The sequence below is a fragment of the Ranitomeya variabilis genome, chromosome 3 (assembly GCF_051348905.1).
Source record: "Ranitomeya variabilis isolate aRanVar5 chromosome 3, aRanVar5.hap1, whole genome shotgun sequence".
Taxonomy (NCBI): domain Eukaryota; kingdom Metazoa; phylum Chordata; class Amphibia; order Anura; family Dendrobatidae; genus Ranitomeya; species Ranitomeya variabilis.
Window position 1 is genome coordinate 8,395,234 of NC_135234.1, and position 19,102 is coordinate 8,414,335.

The 19,102-nt window shown below is 52.3% G+C and overlaps 1 protein-coding gene across 1 annotated transcript; it reads left to right on the forward strand.

Moving 5' to 3' along the window:
• Positions 1–5,294: 5,294 nt before the first annotated feature.
• TENT5C (terminal nucleotidyltransferase 5C) lies at positions 5,295–13,798 on the forward strand. Its single transcript, XM_077293604.1, has 2 exons — positions 5,295–5,639; positions 11,454–13,798. Exon 2 carries the CDS (start codon positions 11,465–11,467, stop codon positions 12,641–12,643), a length of 1,179 nt encoding a protein of 392 aa, XP_077149719.1. The 5' UTR covers positions 5,295–5,639; positions 11,454–11,464; the 3' UTR covers positions 12,644–13,798.
• The last annotated feature ends 5,304 nt before the right edge of the window (positions 13,799–19,102 follow it).

Below are 19,102 nucleotides of genomic sequence, written 5' to 3' on the forward strand. Positions count from 1 at the left end.
CCGTACCCCAGAGATACAGCCAGAAAGAGGGGCCACCAGACCGTACCCCAGAGATACAGCCAGAAAGAGGGGTCACCAGACCGTACCCCAGAGATACAGCCAGAAAGAGGGGTCACCAGACCGTACCCCAGAGACACAGCCAGAAAGAGGGGTCACCAGACCGTACCCCAGAGATACAGCCAGAAAGAGGGGTCACCAGACCGTACCCCAGAGACACAGCCAGAAAGAGGGGCCACCAGACCGTACCCCAGAGACACAGTCAGAAAGAGGGGTCACCAGACCGTACCCCAGAGATACAGCCAGAAAGAGGGGTCACAAGACCGTACCCAAGAGATACAGCCAGAAAGAGGGGTCACCAGACCGTACCCCAGAGATACAGCCAGAAAGAGGGGCCACCAGACCGTACCCCAGAGATACAGCCAGAAAGAGGGGTCACCAGACCGTACCCCAGAGATACAGCCAGAAAGAGGGGTCAGCAGACCGTACCCCAGAGACACAGCCAGAAAGAGGGGTCACCAGACCGTACCCCAGAGATACAGCCAGAAAGAGGACCGTACCCCAGAGACACAGCCAGAAAGAGGGGTCACCAGACCGTACCCCAGAGATACAGCCAGAAAGAGGGGCCACCAGACCGTACCCCAGAGATACAGCCAGAAAGAGGGGTCACCAGACCGTACCCCAGAGACACAGCCACAAAGAGGGGTCACCAGACCGTACCCCAGAGATACAGCCAGAAAGAGGGGTCACCAGACCGTACCCCAGAAATACAGCCAGAAAGAGGGGCCACCAGACCGTACCCCAGAGATACAGCCAGAAAGAGGGGCCACCAGACAGTACCCCAGAGATACAGCCAGAAAGAGGGGTCACCAGACCGTACCCCAGAGACACAGCCAGAAAGAGGGGCCACCAGACCGTACCCCAGAGACCCAGCCAGAAAGAGAGGCCACCAGACCGTAACCCAGAGATACAGCCAGAAAGAGGGGTCACCAGACCGTACCCCAGAGACACAGCCAGAAAGAGGGGTCACCAGACCGTACCCCAGAGACACAGCCAGAAAGAGGGGTCACCAGACCGTACCCCAGAGACACAGCCAGAAAGAGGGGTCACCAGACCGTACCCCAGAGATACAGCCAGAAAGAGGGGTCACCAGACCGTACCCCAGAGATACAGCCAGAAAGAGGGGTCACCAGGCCGTACCCCAGAGATACAGCCAGAAAGAGGGGCCACCAGACCGTACCCCAGAGACACAGCCAGAAAGAGGGGTCACCAGACCGTACCCCAGAGATAGAGCCAGAAAGAGGGGCCACCAGAATGTACCCCAGAGATACAGCCAGAAAGAGGGGACACCAGACCGTACCCCAGAGATACAGCCAGAAAGAGGGGCCACCAGACCGTACCCCAGAGACACAGCCAGAAAGAGGGGCCACCAGACCGTACCCCAGAGACACAGCCAGAAAGAGGGGTCACCAGACCGTACCCCAGAGACACAGCCAGAAAGAGGGGTCACCAGACCGTACCCCAGAGATACAGCCAGAAAGAGGGGTCACCAGACCGTACCCCAGAGACACAGCCAGAAAGAGGGGTCACGAGACCGTACCGCAGAGACACAGCCAGAAAGAGGGGCCACCAGACCGTACCCCAGAGACACAGCCAGAAAGAGGGGTCACCAGACCGTACCCGAGACACAGCCAGAAAGAGGGGTCACGAGACCGTACCCCAGAGACACAGCCAGAAAGAGGGGCCACCAGACCGTACCCCAGAGATACAGCCAGAAAGAGGGGCCACCAGACCGTACCCCAGAGACAGCCAGAAAGAGGGGTCACCAGACCGTACCCCAGAGATACAGCCAGAAAGCGGGGTCACCAGACCGTACCCCAGAGACCCAGCCAGAAAGAGGGGCCACCAGACCATACCCCAGAGATACAGCCAGAAAGAGGGGTCACCAGACCGTACCCCAGAGACACAGCCAGAAAGAGGGGTCACCAGACCGTACCCGAGAGATAGAGCCAGAAAGAGGGGTCACCAGACCGTACCCCAGAGATACAGCCAGAAAGAGGGGTCACCAGACCGTACCCCAGAGATACAGCCAGAAAGAGGGGTCACCAGACCGTACCCCAGAGATACAGCCAGAAAGAGGGGTCACCAGACCGTACCCCAGAGATACAGCCAGAAAGAGGGGCCACCAGACCGTACCCCAGAGATACAGCCAGAAAGAGGGGCCACCAGACCGTACCCCAGAGATACAGCCAGAAAGAGGGGTCACCAAACCATACCCCAGAGACACAGCCAGAAAGAGGGGTCACCAGACCGTACCCCAGAGATAGAGCCAGAAAGAGGGGCCACCAGACCGTACCCCAGAGATACAGCCAGAAAGAGGGGACACCAGACCGTACCCCAGAGATACAGCCAGAAAGAGGGGTCACCAGACCGTACCCCAGAGACACAGCCAGAAAGAGGGGTCACCAGACCGTACCCCAGAGATACAGCCAGAAAGGGGGGTCACCAGACCGTACCCCAGAGATACAGCCAGAAAGGGGGGTCACCAGACCGTACCCCAGAGACACAGCCAGAAAGAGGGGTCACCAGACCGTACCCCAGAGACACAGCCAGAAAGAGGGGCCACCAGACCGTACCCCAGAGACACAGCCAGAAAGAGGGGTCACCAGACCGTACCCCAGAGACACAGCCAGAAAGAGGGGCCACCAGACCGTACCCCAGAGACACAGCCAGAAAGAGGGGTCACCAGACCGTACCCCAGAGACACAGCCAGAAAGAGGGGTCACCAGACCGTACCCCAGAGATACAGCCAGAAAGAGGGGCCACCAGACCGTACCCCAGAGACACAGCCAGAAAGAGGGGACACCAGACCGTACCCCAGAGATACAGCCAGAAAGAGGGGCCACCAGACCGTACCCCAGAGATAGAGCCAGAAAGAGGGGCCACCAGACCGTACCCCAGAGATACAGCCAGAAAGAGGGGACACCAGACCGTACCCCAGAGATACAGCCAGAAAGAGGGGTCACCAGACCGTACCCCAGAGACACAGCCAGAAAGGGGGGTCACCAGACCGTACCCCAGAGATACAGCCAGAAAGAGGGGCCACCAGACCGTACCCCAGAGATAGAGCCAGAAAGAGGGGCCACCAGACCGTACCCCAGAGATACAGCCAGAAAGAGGGGACACCAGACCGTACCCCAGAGATACAGCCAGAAAGAGGGGTCACCAGACCGTACCCCAGAGACACAGCCAGAAAGGGGGGTCACCAGACCGTACCCCAGAGATACAGCCAGAAAGAGGGGCCACCAGACCGTACCCGAGATACAGCCAGAAAGAGGGGTCACCAGACCGTACCCCAGAGATACAGCCAGAAAGAGGGGTCACCAGACCGTACCCCAGAGACACAGCCAGAAAGAGGGGCCACCAGACCGTACCCCAGAGATACAGCCAGAAAGAGGGGTCACCAGACGGTACCCCAGAGATAGAGCCAGAAAGAGGGGCCACCAGACCGTACCCCAGAGATACAGCCAGAAAGAGGGGACACCAGACCGTACCCCAGAGATACAGCCAGAAAGAGGGGTCACCAGACCGTACCCCAGAGACACAGCCAGAAAGGGGGGTCACCAGACCGTACCCCAGAGACACAGCCAGAAAGAGGGGTCACCAGACCGTATCCCAGAGACACAGCCAGAAAGAGGGGTCACCAGACCGTACCCCAGAGATACAGCCTGAAAGAGGGGTCACCAGACCGTACCCCAGAGATACAGCCAGAAAGAGGGGTCACCAGACCGTACCCCAGAGATACAGCCAGAAAGAGGGGCCACCAGACCGTACCCCAGAGATACAGCCAGAAAGAGGGGCCATCAGACCGTACCCCAGAGACACAGCCAGAAAGAGGGGACACCAGACCGTACCCCAGAGACACAGCCAGAAAGAGGGGTCACCAGACCGTACCCCAGAGACACAGCCAGAAAGAGGGGACACCAGACCGTACCCCAGAGATACAGCCAGAAAGAGGGGTCACCAGACCGTACCCCAGAGATACAGCCAGAAAGAGGGGCCACCAGACCGTACCCCAGAGACACAGCCAGAAAGAGGGGACACCAGACCGTACCCCAGAGACACAGCCAGAAAGAGGGGTCACCAGACCGTACCCCAGAGACACAGCCAGAAAGAGGGGTCACCAGACCGTACCCCAGAGATACAGCCAGAAAGAGGGGCCACCAGACCGTACCCCAGAGATACAGCCAGAAAGAGGGGTCACCAGACCGTACCCAAGAGATATAGCCAGAAAGAGGGGTCACCAGACCGTACCCCAGAGATACAGCCAGAAAGAGGGGACACCAGACCGTACCCCAGAGACACAGCCAGAAAGAGGGGACACCAGACCGTACCCCAGAGATACAGCCAGAAAGAGGGGTCACCAGACCGTACCCCAGAGATACAGCCAGAAAGAGGGGCCACCAGACCGTACCCCAGAGATACAGCCAGAAAGAGGGGTCACCAGACCGTACCCCAGAGATACAGCCAGAAAGAGGGGCCACCAGACCGTACCCCAGAGATACAGCCAGAAAGAGGGGTCACCAGACCGTACCCCAGAGACACAGCCAGAAAGAGGGGTCACCAGACCGTACCCCAGAGATACAGCCAGAAAGAGGGGTCACCAGACCGTACCCCAGAGACACAGCCAGAAAGAGGGGTCACCAGACCGTACCCCAGAGATACAGCCAGAAAGAGGGGTCACCAGACCGTACCCCAGAGACACAGCCAGAAAGAGGGGCCACCAGACCGTACCCCAGAGATACAGCCAGAAAGAGGGGTCACCAGACCGTACCCCAGAGACACAGCCAGAAAGAGGGGTCACCAGACCGTACCCCAGAGATACAGCCAGAAAGAGGGGTCACCAGACCGTACCCCAGAGACATAGCCAGAAAGAGGGGTCACCAGACCGTACCCCAGAGACATCCCTATCCTGACATCCTCTCAGCCTGTGAGTCCATCCCTCTCCCTCTCCTGACATCCTCTGTGCTGCTCTCACACCGTCACCTCCTCCTCCTCCTCGTTGTCTTTGGTTGTGACGCAGTTTCATCTGCTGTGAGAATAACCGAGGCGGCTCCCGAATCGTCCAATTAGATCGCTGCTTTCACTTTACCTCATAGTTCGAGCGCCCGTGTGATTGGTCGGAAGGAGCTCACCGCTCTCGGTGATTGGTGAAGTGTTCGGCTTTAGACAGTAGTAAGAAGTCTTAGAGGCCACGCCTATTATTTATTAGTCTCCAAGCAACCATTCATGGCAGCAGTCAATCACTGATAGAGCTCGTGACGTCACAGACGCGCATTGATTCATGCTCTATGAAGTTGATGCAAAATAGTGCCCGCGGATTCCCGCTGACCGGGACGTGGGATGGTGACGGTACGTGCGACAGTGAAGTTGGAGTCTCTGTATCTGTGCCTCGCGTCTCTGTGGCAGAGGCCTGGTGAGCAGGAAGTAACTTCTATGGTGCGTACACGGAGGCGGAGGGATCGTGAGCCGGTGCGTGTTACATCCTATATAAGAGAAGCGCGTCAGTAGTGAGACGTCTGTCAGCGGAGAGTCGCTGCAGGAGCTGGAGAAGAGGCCGTGTGTAGCGGTGCCGCGATCGGGTGAGTGACAGGACGGGGGATGGCGGCGGGAGCGTTATATCGCTACGTGACGTCATAGAGCGAGTGTTATATAACGTGTGTGGCGGAATTATGGGGGATATAACGTGTGTGACACCGGTCAGGAGGGTGAGCGAATATTGTGCATCATTACAGATAACGGCTCGGGGCTGTGTATGCTGCTATGTGTAACATCAGGTATAACATGGGTCTATCGTCTGTGCTGCGTATGCTGATACATCAGTAACGTGGTATAATGTACTAATATATCAGCATATGCGGCACCGAGCCATTATATATCACACAGGGTATAATATACTAATATATCAAAAGAGCAGAAAAATAGAGGGCACTCACCGGTCTTCAAATTTCAGTCTTTATTGGCAATACATTTGAATAAAATTCATGGCCGGGATCGTCGGAGCCGAAGCTCGTGTGAGCAGGGAAGGAAGGAGACGACGGCCGTTTCGTGCTGTGCTTTGCGCTTCTACGGGTGACCCGTAGAAGCGCAAAGCACAGCGCGAAACGGCCATCGTCTCCTTCCTTCCCTGCTCACACGAGCTTTGGCTCCGACGATCCTGGCCATGAATTTTATTCAAATGTATTGCCAATAAAGACTGAAATTTGGAGACCGGTGAGTGCCCTCTATTTTTCTGCTCTTTGGATTACAATAAGTCACATTTTCTGGAGGAGCACCCGACGTCTAGTTCAGTGAAATTGCAACAGTTAATTATCAAGTACCCACACAGGGGTATACCGACTTACATAGAGCCTCAGCAGAGATTGTGCCGCCTATTGAATTCTTTCATGGTGTATACTAATATATCAGCATACGTGGCACCGAGCCATTATATATATCACACACGGTATAATATACTAATATATCAGCATACGCGGCACCGAGCCATTATATATATCACACACGGTATAATATACTAATATATCAGCATACGTGGCACCGAGCCATTATATATATCACACACGGTATAATATACTAATATATCAGCATACGTGGCACCGAGCCATTATATATATCACACAGGGTATAATATACTAATATATCAGCATACGCGGCACCGAGCCATTATATATATATCACACAGGGTATAATATACTAATATATCAGCATACGCGGCACCGAGCCATTATATATATCACACAGGGTATAATATACTAATATATCAGCATACGCGGCACCGAGCCATTATATACGTAACATGCTGTATAATGTACCACCGAGTGGTGCATCTATAAGGCTTGGTGTTGTATATGGCGCTGGGGTGGTGTTATACCACGTGTTACATAGAGCGGTGGGGTGGTGCGTTATACTGTTGCATAGAGCGGTGGGGTGGTGCGTTATACTGTTGCATAGAGCGGTGGGGTGGTGCGTTATACTGTTGCATAGAGCGGTGGGGTGGTGCGTTATACTGTTGCATAGAGCGGTGGGGTGGTGCGTTATACTGTTGCATAGAGTGGTGGGGTGGTGCGTTATACTGTTGCATAGAGCGGTGGGGTGGTGCGTTATACTGTTGCATAGAGCGGTGGGGTGGTGCGTTACTGTTGCATAGAGCGGTGGGGTGATGCGTTATACTGTTGCATAGAGCGGTGGGGTGGTGCGTTACTGTTGCATAGAGCGGTGGGGTGGTGCGTTATACTGTTGCATAGTGGGGTGTCATGCCGCCTGTTACATATAGCGGTGGGGTGGTGCGTTATACTGTTGCATAGAGCGGTGGGGTGGTGTGTTGTGCCGTCTGTTACATATAGGGGAGGGGTGGTGCGTTATACTGTTGCATAGAGCGGTGGGGTGGTGCGTTATACTGTTGCATAGTGGGGTGTCGTGCCGCCTGTTACATATAGCGGTGGGGTGGTGCGTTATACTGTTGCATATAGCGGTGGGGTGGTGCGTTATACTGTTGCATAGAGCGGTGGGGTGGTGCGTTATACTGTTGCATAGAGCGGTGGGGTGGTGCGTTATACTGTTGCATAGAGCGGTGGGGTGGTGCGTTATACTGTTGCATAGTGGGGTGTCATGCCGCCTGTTACATATAGCGGTGGGGTGGTGCGTTATACTGTTGCATAGAGCGGTGGGGTGGTGCGTTATACTGTTGCATAGAGTGGTGGGGTGGTGCGTTATACTGTTGCATAGAGTGGTGGGGTGGTGCGTTATACTGTTGCATAGAGTGGTGGGGTGGTGCGTTATACTGTTGCATAGAGCGGTGGGGTGGTGCGTTATACTGTTGCATAGTGGGGTGTCATGCCGCCTGTTACATATAGCGGTGGGGTGGTGCGTTATACTGTTGCATAGAGCGGTGGGGTGGTGTGTTGTGCCGTCTGTTACATATAGGGGAGGGGTGGTGCGTTATAATGTTGCATAGAGCGGTGGGGTGGTGCGTTATACTGTTGCATAGAGCAGTGGGGTGGTGTGTTGTGCCGTCTGTTACATATAGGGGAGGGGTGGTGCGTTATACTGTTGCATAGAGCGGTGGGGTGGTGCATTATACTGTTGCATAGAGCGGTGGGGTGGTGCGTTGTGCCGTCTGTTGCATAGTGGTGCTCTGTATACTGTATAGTTCCTTCACTGCTGGATGTACTTGGTGGTCTTAGACTGGGGGAGCCCCCAATAGTCTTGAGATATGGAGGAGGGGAGCGCCCTGCGCTTGGGTGGGCCGCAGTGTGAGGTGAGTTGACTCTACCATCTGTTTGGCACAGGGGGTCCATCGGTTCACTGATCGCTCACACTTTGGGGAGGTTTCTCCTAGATTCAGACCCCCCCCCCCCCCCCAGTTCAGACCATCTGAAGTGGCACTGCCGTCTGAACACAGGTGATTCCTTGGTGATCACTGAACCACGTCGGATACATTGTATTCTAGTGTCTCCACAAGAGAGACTCGCTGCGGTCTGGAGAGACGCGCCTCATGTCCATCTCCACGTGAGCCACAGGCGACTGTGAAACCCCATCCACTGTGCTGTAACACTTCCATAAGTATGCAGTGTTCAACCTGCAGCAATTACATGCCTTAACATGTCGCATAAGTGGTGCCAGCTGTTGGGAAAACCACAGTTCCCAGCATGTCAGGGCTTTTTAACAGGAGTGTGTGACAAAGTCTCAGTACTGTAAGATTTACACGGACTTCCTTCGTGGATCTCTGCTTGCTGTCAGTGAGGTTTTGGCATTATTTACCCTTCTCCAGGACTTTGCCCTCGTTATGGGGGTCTGTCGTCCCTCACGGAGTCCTGGGGGTCTTGGTGCCTTCTGTCCATATTTGCACCACTGCAGCCTGCACTATATATAGCCGGGGCTCTGTTTGGAGAACGCTGATACACCCTGTTAAAATAGTCTGTGTGTCACCCTATGGGGGTGGGGGGCTGTCATGGCGGCTGAGCCCTACGCTGACGTCAGACACGAGTGCATCGCTGGCTCCATGACATTGTCTAATGCTTCACCTGTCCGGAGCTTCGTGTCTACTCCAGTCACATCCAGAGCTGCAATCAGACTATGCTGTAGATGTGAGACCAGGGAGGCCCCCATGTTTATACACTGCGGTTTTGTGTTTTCAGCAGTCAAAACCTACTTTCTTGGCACCAAAAAACTCTGAAAAAAAAACAAGTTTGTGTTTGACGCAAATTATTTGACTACGTTATAGTTCATCATTTTATTCCTTAAATCCTGGAAACTGCTGATGCTGCGCACTTCAATTCAGGCAAAACTCTGCTCGCTCATTTCTATTCCTGAGAAATCGCAGCTTTGGCTTAAAAAAAAAAAAAAGTGTAAACATGGCCTGGGAAAGTTTAGCTTGAAGAAAAGACTGAGAGGAGACTTAATAGCCGTCTACAAATATCTGAAGGGCTGTCACAGTGTAGAAGGATCATCCTTATTCTCATTTGCACAAGGAAAGACTAGAAGCAATGGGAGGAAACTGAATGGGAGGAGACAGATTAGAGACTAGACACTTTTTGACAGTGAGGGTGATCAATGAGTGGAACAGGCGGCCACGAGAGGTGGTGAGTTCTCCTTCAATGGAAGTCTTCACACAGAGGCTGGGCAGACTGTCTGGGATGATTTAGTGACTGGTGCATTGAGCAGGGGTTGGACCAGATGACCCAGGAGGTCCCTTCCAACTCTACCATTCTAGGGTTGATGAAGCTGCTCTTGGTAGGCTCAAATCTTGGTTCAGAACCTGCAATTATGGACCCCCCCCCCCCCATACATGACCCTGATAACGCTGCACATGGCGGCCGTGCTCCAGTGTCAGGAGGACTCGTCTGTGCCCGACCTCCGCTGTCATCTCTAATCAACTGCTGACCAGTGAGCGACTGAAAGATCTCTGCTTGCTATCGGTGAACACCACTTGTCCTGTTTGCCCAGACTGGATTCAATTGTAGCAAATGCTCAGCTGTGACAAACACCAACTCGGATGTCTTTATTCACTGACAGAAAGCAGAGCTATTGATGACTGCTAGATTACCCACAGATGCTTCCTCTGGCAGGTAGACCATCATCCATGCTCATCCTGCACATTCGGTGTTGCAGCCTTGGTAGTGACTTCTGTAATCGGACCAGGGCACCTATCTGCTGTCTATATGTAGCTGTTGGGTCAGAATCGCTGCTGTCTGTCACTGAGGGCCGCCCCCATGTGGTGCAGTTACTCGAGGGGGGGCCCATGGCTAGCTATAAACTTCTAGTAGACCGGCTTTGGAGATGATGGCTGCTGCTCTGTCCTGACAGCTGGGGTTTATTACAATGTAACGAATCCTCAGCTGTCAGTACCTGTGGTGGTTTTTTGTATAGCATATGGCTGCTTCCCTTGGTCCCTGACAGCGATCATTAGTGAAATAAGTGTAAGTTGCAGAGCTGCCGTCGGGTGCAGCCCCCTGTGCGGTGTAATGAGCTCGGGAGCGGAGGTCTGTGCCACCTGTACAGCTGCTCAGACGTGTGTGGACTTGTCAGCCGGGCTGCCGCTGATCCGTGGCGAGTCCTGTGCCGGGCTGCCGCTGATCCGTGGCGAGTCCTGTGCCGGGCTGCCGCTGATCCGTGGCGAGTCCTGTGCCGGGCTGCCGCTGATCCGTGGCGAGTCCTGTGCCGGGCTGCCGCTGATCCGTGGCGAGTCCTGTGCCGGGCTGCCGCTGGTATGTCTCCTAGACCCATGCTCTGCTCCGGCGCTGGGGTGCGTAGGTATTTGGGCCGGGGCTACGTCTGTGGTTCCTGCTCTAGTGATGGCTGGCTAGCTGCCAGGGCTTCTATTAAAAGCTGTTGGGTTGGCCGGTGGCCAGGGACATGCAGTCACTACGGGTCTAGTGTAAGCAGAGCTGGCCCTGCGCTCTCACGGTGTCCTGGTAATGCCCATATTGTGCCAGGCTGTGAACCTACGGCAGGTATGTGCTGTCTGCATCACACATGTATAATGGCTGGACAAGTCTGACCGCCTGCCTGCCTATGGTTTCCCCACACCAAACCTGGTGGCCAGAGTTCACCTCCTATGTGCCCTGATGGCAGCTGACCTGTCATCGCTCTGCGCATTAAACATTGGACTGATTGACCTGTCTGAGATTGGCACTTGGGGGGGGGGGGGGGGGGGGGCTGGCTTTGACTGATTATAGGCCTGCAGCTGTCCAGCATGTCACATATTTCTTTAGATCTTATACTGTGCCCAGCTCCAGTCACATCCAGAGCTGCATTCACAACTTTACTTATTAATGCATGCAGCACTGATTCCTCATGTTGTACTTGCAGCTCTGGATGTGACTAGAGGAAAGCCTAAAGTTGCTGGTCCTCCTGTCTTGACATTGTCCTGACCAATCTCATTCTCTGCCCTGCAGATACCAGAAGCATGGCAAGCCAAGGAAGTGACAGCAGCAACTCCCCCCAAGCCTGCAGCGTCCTGACCTGGGAGCAGGTGGATCGCCTGAACAGCTTCCTTACTGAGGTGGTCCCCATCCATGGACGTGGGAACTTCCCCACCCTGAAGATCACACTGAAGGATATTGTGCAGATGGTCCGCAGCCACCTGGAGGATGCGGGGATCAAAGTGCGGGATGTGCGGCTCAATGGCTCTGCTGCTAGTCATGTCCTCGTGAAGGATAACGGTCTGGGCTACAAGGACTTGGACTTGATTTTTGGGGTGACCATCTCCTCTGAGGCTGACTTCCAGCTTGTGAAAGATGTGGTCATCGGATTACTCCTCAACTTCCTGCCAGAGGGGGTGAACAAGGAGCGGATCAGCCCTGTCACCCTGAAGGAGGCCTACGTGCAGAAGCTAGTGAAGGTGTTCACGGACTTGGACCGCTGGAGCCTCATCTCGCTGTCCAACAAGGACGGTAGGAACATCGAGCTGAAGTTTGTCCACTCCATCCGCCGGCAGTTTGAGTTCAGTGTGGACTCCTTCCAGATTGTGCTGGACTCTCTGCTCTTCTACTACGACTGCTCAGAGAACCCAATGTCTGAGCACTTCCACCCCACCGTCATTGGGGAAAGCATGTATGGAGACTTTGAAGCCTCTTTGGGCCACCTCCGGAATAGGCAGATCGCTACCAAGAATCCAGAGGAGATCCGGGGCGGTGGCCTGATGAAGTACAGCAATCTGCTGGTGCGGGACTTCAAGCCGGCAGACAAGGAGCAGATCAAGTCCCTGGAGCGCTACATGTGCTCCCGCTTCTTCATTGACTTCTCCGACATCTTCGAACAGCAGCGCAAGCTGGAGTCGTATCTCCAGAACCACTTCATCGGGGAGGAGAAGAGCAAGTATGACTACCTGATGATCCTCCGCAGGGTGGTGAATGAGAGTACAGTGTGCCTGATGGGCCATGAGCGCCGACAGACTCTAAACCTGATCTCCCTGCTGGCCCTCAGGGTGCTGGCCGAACAGAACATTATCCCCAATGCCACAAACGTCACCTGCTACTACCAGCCTGCACCATACGTGAGCGATGCCAACTTCAGCAACTACTACATCGCCAACACAGCCGTCTCCTACAGCCAGTCCTACCCGACGTGGCTGCCGTGCAGTTAGGGGGCAGTGGACCCTTACTGACTACTGAGCCTTTATTACTGGATGCAACCAGGAGCCCACTCCACATCAGATGTGCCCCACCACCCCAAATATTGACTGTAAATGGTAGAGGTCTGAGCCACACACCTCCGCCGGACCGCCGATACTGTGATCGTGTAGCAACAAGCTGTGATTGAGTCCTTGGCCCCCACCAGTCACGGGGTTTAATGTTCTTTATTTTCTTTTCTTACCAATCAGTGTTTGGATGTGTCCTCCACCATCAGAACGGCTCGATCACACTCTTCTCCCCACTCTGGGACTTGGGGCTAGGAAGGGCCTGGGAGCTAAAGAAATGAAGGGGGGAAAAAACAGCAGAAATTACCAAAAAAAGTGATTTGTGTTTATTTATTGTAAAAGCCTTAAAACCAAAAATAGGACAAAAAATTAAAAAAAAAAAAAAAAAAAAGTTTGGGAGCGGGTGTTTGTTTCTGGATGTGAAGTGCTATTTATGTTATGAGCCGGGGCGATCGTGCCTTATCGGGCTGCGCCACGGTTTCTCGCCCTTCTACCGGGTGCAGACTCAATTTTTTTTTTTTTTTCTAGTTTTGGATTTCAGACTGCGGTTGCTTTACTTTTTGGGGGGTTTTTTTTTTCAGATTTTTCCCCCCCCCCTCATCCACTTACTGCAGTGTCAGACTATAGAAAAGCCACTTGCATCAAGGAGCGGAGGCCGGGGAGCAGCGAACGGTTGGGGGGGGCATGTTGGCCTTCATGCAGGGTCTGTCAGGGTAATCTGTGGTCACAACCAGAGCTGCAGTCACACCTAAACGTCCAGCTTCTCTGCAGTGCATTGTGGGAGATGTAGTTCAGGCACTGCAGGCAGGGGCTCCATGAATGACTGCAGCTCTGGATGTGACTAGTGTAATGTGCTGCTGCCATGAAGTCTTGTCCTAGGGCCAGTTCCGGATTGGGAAGTGACCACTGGTTGGCGGCCTGTACTGATCTACATCCCTCCAAGAAGGAAGAAGTGCCTTATTCTGTGTCCTGCGCCCTCCAGCCTGGCACACTGTGATGACCCCGCACCACTAGTCTCTTGTACGGTTATTGCCGTTGTGCTCTTTTACTGCTCAGGAAATTGTCATCACTTTTGTCGTGAAATAAAAGCTCCTTGACGTATCTCTGCTGCAGTCTCTGGTCTGTCCTAAAATCTGCTTGCACCTGAGGGGTTAATCTATATCGCCACGAGCAATGGAAAAGCAAATACACAATTGGAGGTGTTTGCCCAGATGTTGGCACGTGCAGAGAAAACAGCGACACGACCGCTGCCACATAATCCTGGAGGTCATCCACATGGAGGAAATGTGCTCCAGTCACTGCCGAAGCTGCGCTCACTATTCTCACATAGCAGCAAGTGCTGCAGGACATGAGTGCAGCTCTGAAAGTGACGCTGCCGCTCCGTGCACCCTAATACGTAGTCAGATCTGGGTGCATTACCCGGACACTGATCATGTGGGGTACAATGGCTGCTGTGTTGGTGCAGCACCCCCTGCCATGTGCAGGTTACTGCAACCCCTCGTCCTGCAGTGGGGTTCTAGGTTGGGTGCTCATCTGCCATGGAGGCTGATGCCAACTCTGCCAGTAAGGGGCACCGGTACATGGTGAGCAGGTGCCCTCCTACTGGTGTCTCCTCCAGGGGTCGTGCACCCTCCAGAGCCTGGAGTGAGCTCCTAATCGACCGGTCACTGCCCCATGTCAGGAGCAGATCAGGGTACGGTGACCTGGGCACACGCCAGTGTCTGTGCAGACGGGACTTTGATACGGCTCTGGACAAAGATGGCACAAACATTGGGGACTTGTAGTCAGCTGTGAATAGTGAGTGCAGCTCTGGAGATGATGGGAGGATAAGACACAATGTGACTGCAGCTCTGAAGGATAAGACATGATGTAACAGCAGAACAGTGAGTCCAGATCTGGAGGACTTATTAGTTTCGGGGGAGTCTCTCCATGTTCCCCACCAGCCATAGCTTACGGTACTGTGCAGTGTTCCTGCTTCATAGTGCGGTGCCGGATCACGTCTTCGCGGGCACGGTTATATACTGCGCAGCTGTACCTTGGTGTCTGTCCACACACTGCAGGCTTTTTGCACAGATCTGTAACAACCTAAAAAAATTCTTGGGCAGCAAAATGAATGAATGAGATTCTTGATGTCTTACACGTTACTTGTTTATCTTGCAGACTAAAACCTGCGATGAGTAAATTCAGCATTTCTTTGGCAGATTTCACCTGTTCTGAGTGTGGAAAAAGCTGCAACATAATCGCATGTAAACATCACACCTTAGGCCGAGTGCCTTCCGCCGTCTACTGAGTGCAGGTGCCTCCTCTGATCACTGATCCATCACCGCATATGATACGTTGTACTGGTGAAATCTGTTGTGGAGACTCACATCACTGCAAGAGAAGGACATGCTGCGGTTCCTAAAGACTCGCCCCATGTCAGTGCCCGCAGGTGATCTGCAGGCGTACGTACACATTTGTAGAAATAAATGCCCCCCACTCCCCTGTGTTCTGTACCATCTGGCCGTTGCATAAATCCACAGTATCAAACCTGCAACTATTGCTGCTTGTGGCCTAATGCAGCGTTTTCTGGCCGAGGATGCAGAAAGTTCTGTTGCAAACACTAAACGTGTGCACACATCCTCCTGGAGAGGTGTCCTGTATCTGACGGGGACCAAGCGATCCCTTTCCCACTGCAGTTTCTGGCTTCAGCACTGACCGCCGCTCGCTGGGATGTACGTCAGCAGCCGTCACCTCCGTGCAGCTCTGCCCCGGGCACCGCTGCGGGAACTCGCCTATTTGTGACTCCGATTGTGTTTTGTTCCTTGGCTGAACTTAAAATCCACAAGATTCTGCGATCGTTCAAACAGCGCCGCACCCTCCACGGCTGGTGTTCAGCGGCATGGAAAGTGCAAGTCTGTGCCAGCGTCACCGCCTGGTCTAATGACGGCAGCGGAACTGGCAGCACGCCCTACCCAGGAACTACCGTTACTCCAATCACAGCTACAGGCACACTATAACAATCACTGATAATATAGCTAATAGCCCATGTCACGTTCACAGGGAGGATACCTTTATCATCCCCACCACTCACACCAATTTGTCATGAGCCGGGGTTGTTTGGTTGCCCCTGGTTCTTTCTGACGCGGATTTATCTATATTCCAGTTTGGAAGTTGCAGCTCTCTGGCGCCCACCTTATAATAATAATAATTTTTATTTATACAGCGCCAACATATTCCGCAGCACTTTACAATTAAGCGGGGACATGTACAGACAATGAATTCAGTACAAGTTAAGACAATTTAAGACCTTACCCTCAGGTCAGACCAGGTACTGCACCTAGGATAATTAGTCGACAGCAAAGCTGCCTTACTTTGTACTGGCTAATGGGCTCACTGCAGCGAGGGCAATATAACTACTCCCACTCAGGCACGAACAATAATTATCAACACCGCCAGTTGCTACAAAGCCTCCCAAACGCACAGGACAAATCCTGCTGCTACCAGCTCCGATTTATTAATTATTAACTGGGCCGGAGCCAACCCAGATTAGTAGCGTAATTCACTTCAGAGGATGTGACAGTACGTTATAGAGCAAGGAGAGACGAAGCTAGTAATTTTATATATTTTACTACAAAAAGGTAGGCAGTGTTAACAGAAGTATAAAAAGATATTATAAAGAAGACAAGTATTGCATGTACAATACAAATAAAAATGGATTAAAGTTGAAAAAACACTTACATTTTGTTCAGATAATTTTATCTCATGGCTGTCCATGTGCTCAGGGGACACATCAAGATGCATCACACATCTGTCTCGCAGCTAGACCCCGGACAAAAAGACCCTGTAGACTGATGTCCCACTCAGTTATCTCCCTGCCCAAAACCAAGGCAATCCCCTTGGGTGACCTCACTCAGAGGCTGAATCCTCTCCTTTCTTAGAGTTATGACAAACCATTTCTGTACATAACTTGCTGTATGAACCTCATATACAAACAACCATGATTGGGATGTTCACGTCAGGAGGGTTCTTTTAAGTATATACACTGTGTAGATACATGACCCACTTACGGAGCAATCTGCTCCTTCCAACTCGTTGGGGTTAGCTCCTAGCGATTTCAGTGAGCTATAGATCTCTCGATGGACATCAGGAATATATAATCCTTATATCTCTAGCCCGGATCGGTGCCGGTATACATACCCTTAAAAGAACAGAGGAGTCCCATGCAGTTTCTGTACCAGTTTTGGATGGTTTAGGCAGGAGGAGGGAATGAGGGGTTTAAGGAGACCTGCTTTCGCAGCTCATAGCCATAAAAATTTCTGAAGGGGGGGGTATAGGATTACACACGCAGGCAGAGTGAGAAGGAGAAAAGCTGTTTTTTCCTCATGCGAAGGGGGGCTGTCATCACCCACAGGCATGTGCCTGCCATAGGGCTTTGCTTTTGTAACAGCAAATGCGTGGAAAGTTCCGGAAGTGCAATTGGGATAACAAGACATTTTTCCGATCTCCTGACAGCCCATCATGCACTACATCGTGCTGCAATGCATTATGGGTGATGGTCAAGTAGGCGGCTGCAGCTCTGGATGTGAATGGAGTATAATATCTAAAGCTAAATAGAAGGTGCATGGCGCCACGTTTATAATCCCGATCGTATTAAAGCCTTTCCTCCAGTCCCATCCAAAGCTGCATCCACAGTGTCCTGCTGTGTAAGAAATGGCGCTCGGGGGTTTACGATCCTGAGCGCTGACAGCAGAGCGGTAACTGCAGCTCTGGATGTGACTAGGGTAGAAGGCATGGTACAGTCTGGTGGGGCTGCGGTGACCCCGGCTGAACCTCCAGAGATGGTGAATTTCCAGCGCCTGAGACGCTTTTAATTAAATAATCCTCTAAGTGGAGAAAGAAATAAACTACAGGTGGCAACCGATCCGTGTGCTGCAGATCAGCGTGATCCTCCGCCGGTGCCACCGCCGCCAAGTAATGACTGTAGATTAATCACAGCTGCAAAGCCACTGATAGCACAGGGGGGCCCCAACCACAAGGGCCAGGACAGAAGCCCCTATCACAGGACCGGAGGGCTCCGGAAAGTTTGTGAACCCTCTGAATCTAACAGATTTCTGAATATTTTTCACCTAAAATGACATCAGGTTTTCAAAAAACAAGTGAAAAGTCTGCGACTTTATGATTGTAAATGCTCCAATATCAGGTGTGAGCGGAGAAAGTATGTGATCCCTTTAGGATCAGCAGATTATAGGAAGATAAAATGAGTGGGATGTTTGCAATCAATGGGATGACAGGAGTGAGTGAGCGACCTGTTTTATGTAACCCCCTTAATATAAGCACCCAGATACAGTTAGGTCCATATATATTTGGACAGAGACAACATTTTTCTAATTTTGGTTATAGACATTACTACAATGAATTTTAAACAAAACAATTCAGATGCAGTTGAAGTTCAGACTTTCAGCTTTCATTTGAGGGTATCCACATTACAATTGGATGAAGGGTTTAGGAGTTTCAGCTCCTTAACATGTGACACCCTGTTTTTTAAGGGACCAAAAGTAATTGGACAATTGACTCCAAGGCTATTTCATGGATAGGTGTGGGCAATCCCTTCGTTATGTCATTCTCAATTAAGCAGATAAAAGGCCTGGAGGTGATTTGAGATGTGGTGCTGCATTTGTAAGGTTTTCCTATGAAGTAAACATGCGGTCAAAGGAGCTCTCCATTCAGGTGAAACAAGCCATCCTTAAGCTGCGAAAACAGAAAAACCCATCCGAGAAATTGCTACAATATTAGGAGTGGCAAAATCTACAGTTTGGTCCATCGTGAGAAAAAAAGAAAGCACTGGTGAACTCATCAATGCAAAAAGACCTGGGCGCCCACGGAAGACAACAGCGGTGGATGATCGCAGAATAATCTCCATGGTGAGGAGAAATCCATTCACAACAGCCAACCAAGTGACCAACACTCTCCAGGAGGTCGGCGTATCAATATCCAAATCTACCATAAAGAGAAGACTGCATGAAAGTAACTACAGAGGGTTCACTGCACGGTGCAGCCACTCATAAGCATCAAGAAAAAGGCTAAAAAACATCTAAAAAAGCCAGCACAGTTCTGGAAGAACATTCTGTGGACAGATGAAACCAAGATCAACCTCTACCAGAATGATGGAAAGAGAAAAGTATGGTGAAGGCGTGGTACAGCTCATGATCCAAAGCATACCACATCATCTGTAACCATGGCGGAGGCAGTGTGATGGCCTGGGCATGCATGGCTGCCAGTGGCACTGGGTCACTAGTGTTTATGGATGATGTGACACAGGAATGAATTCTGAGGTCTTCAGAGCCGCCATACTGTGTGCTCAGATCCAGCCAAATGCAGCCAAACTGATTGGTCGTCATTTCATACTACAGATGGACAATGACC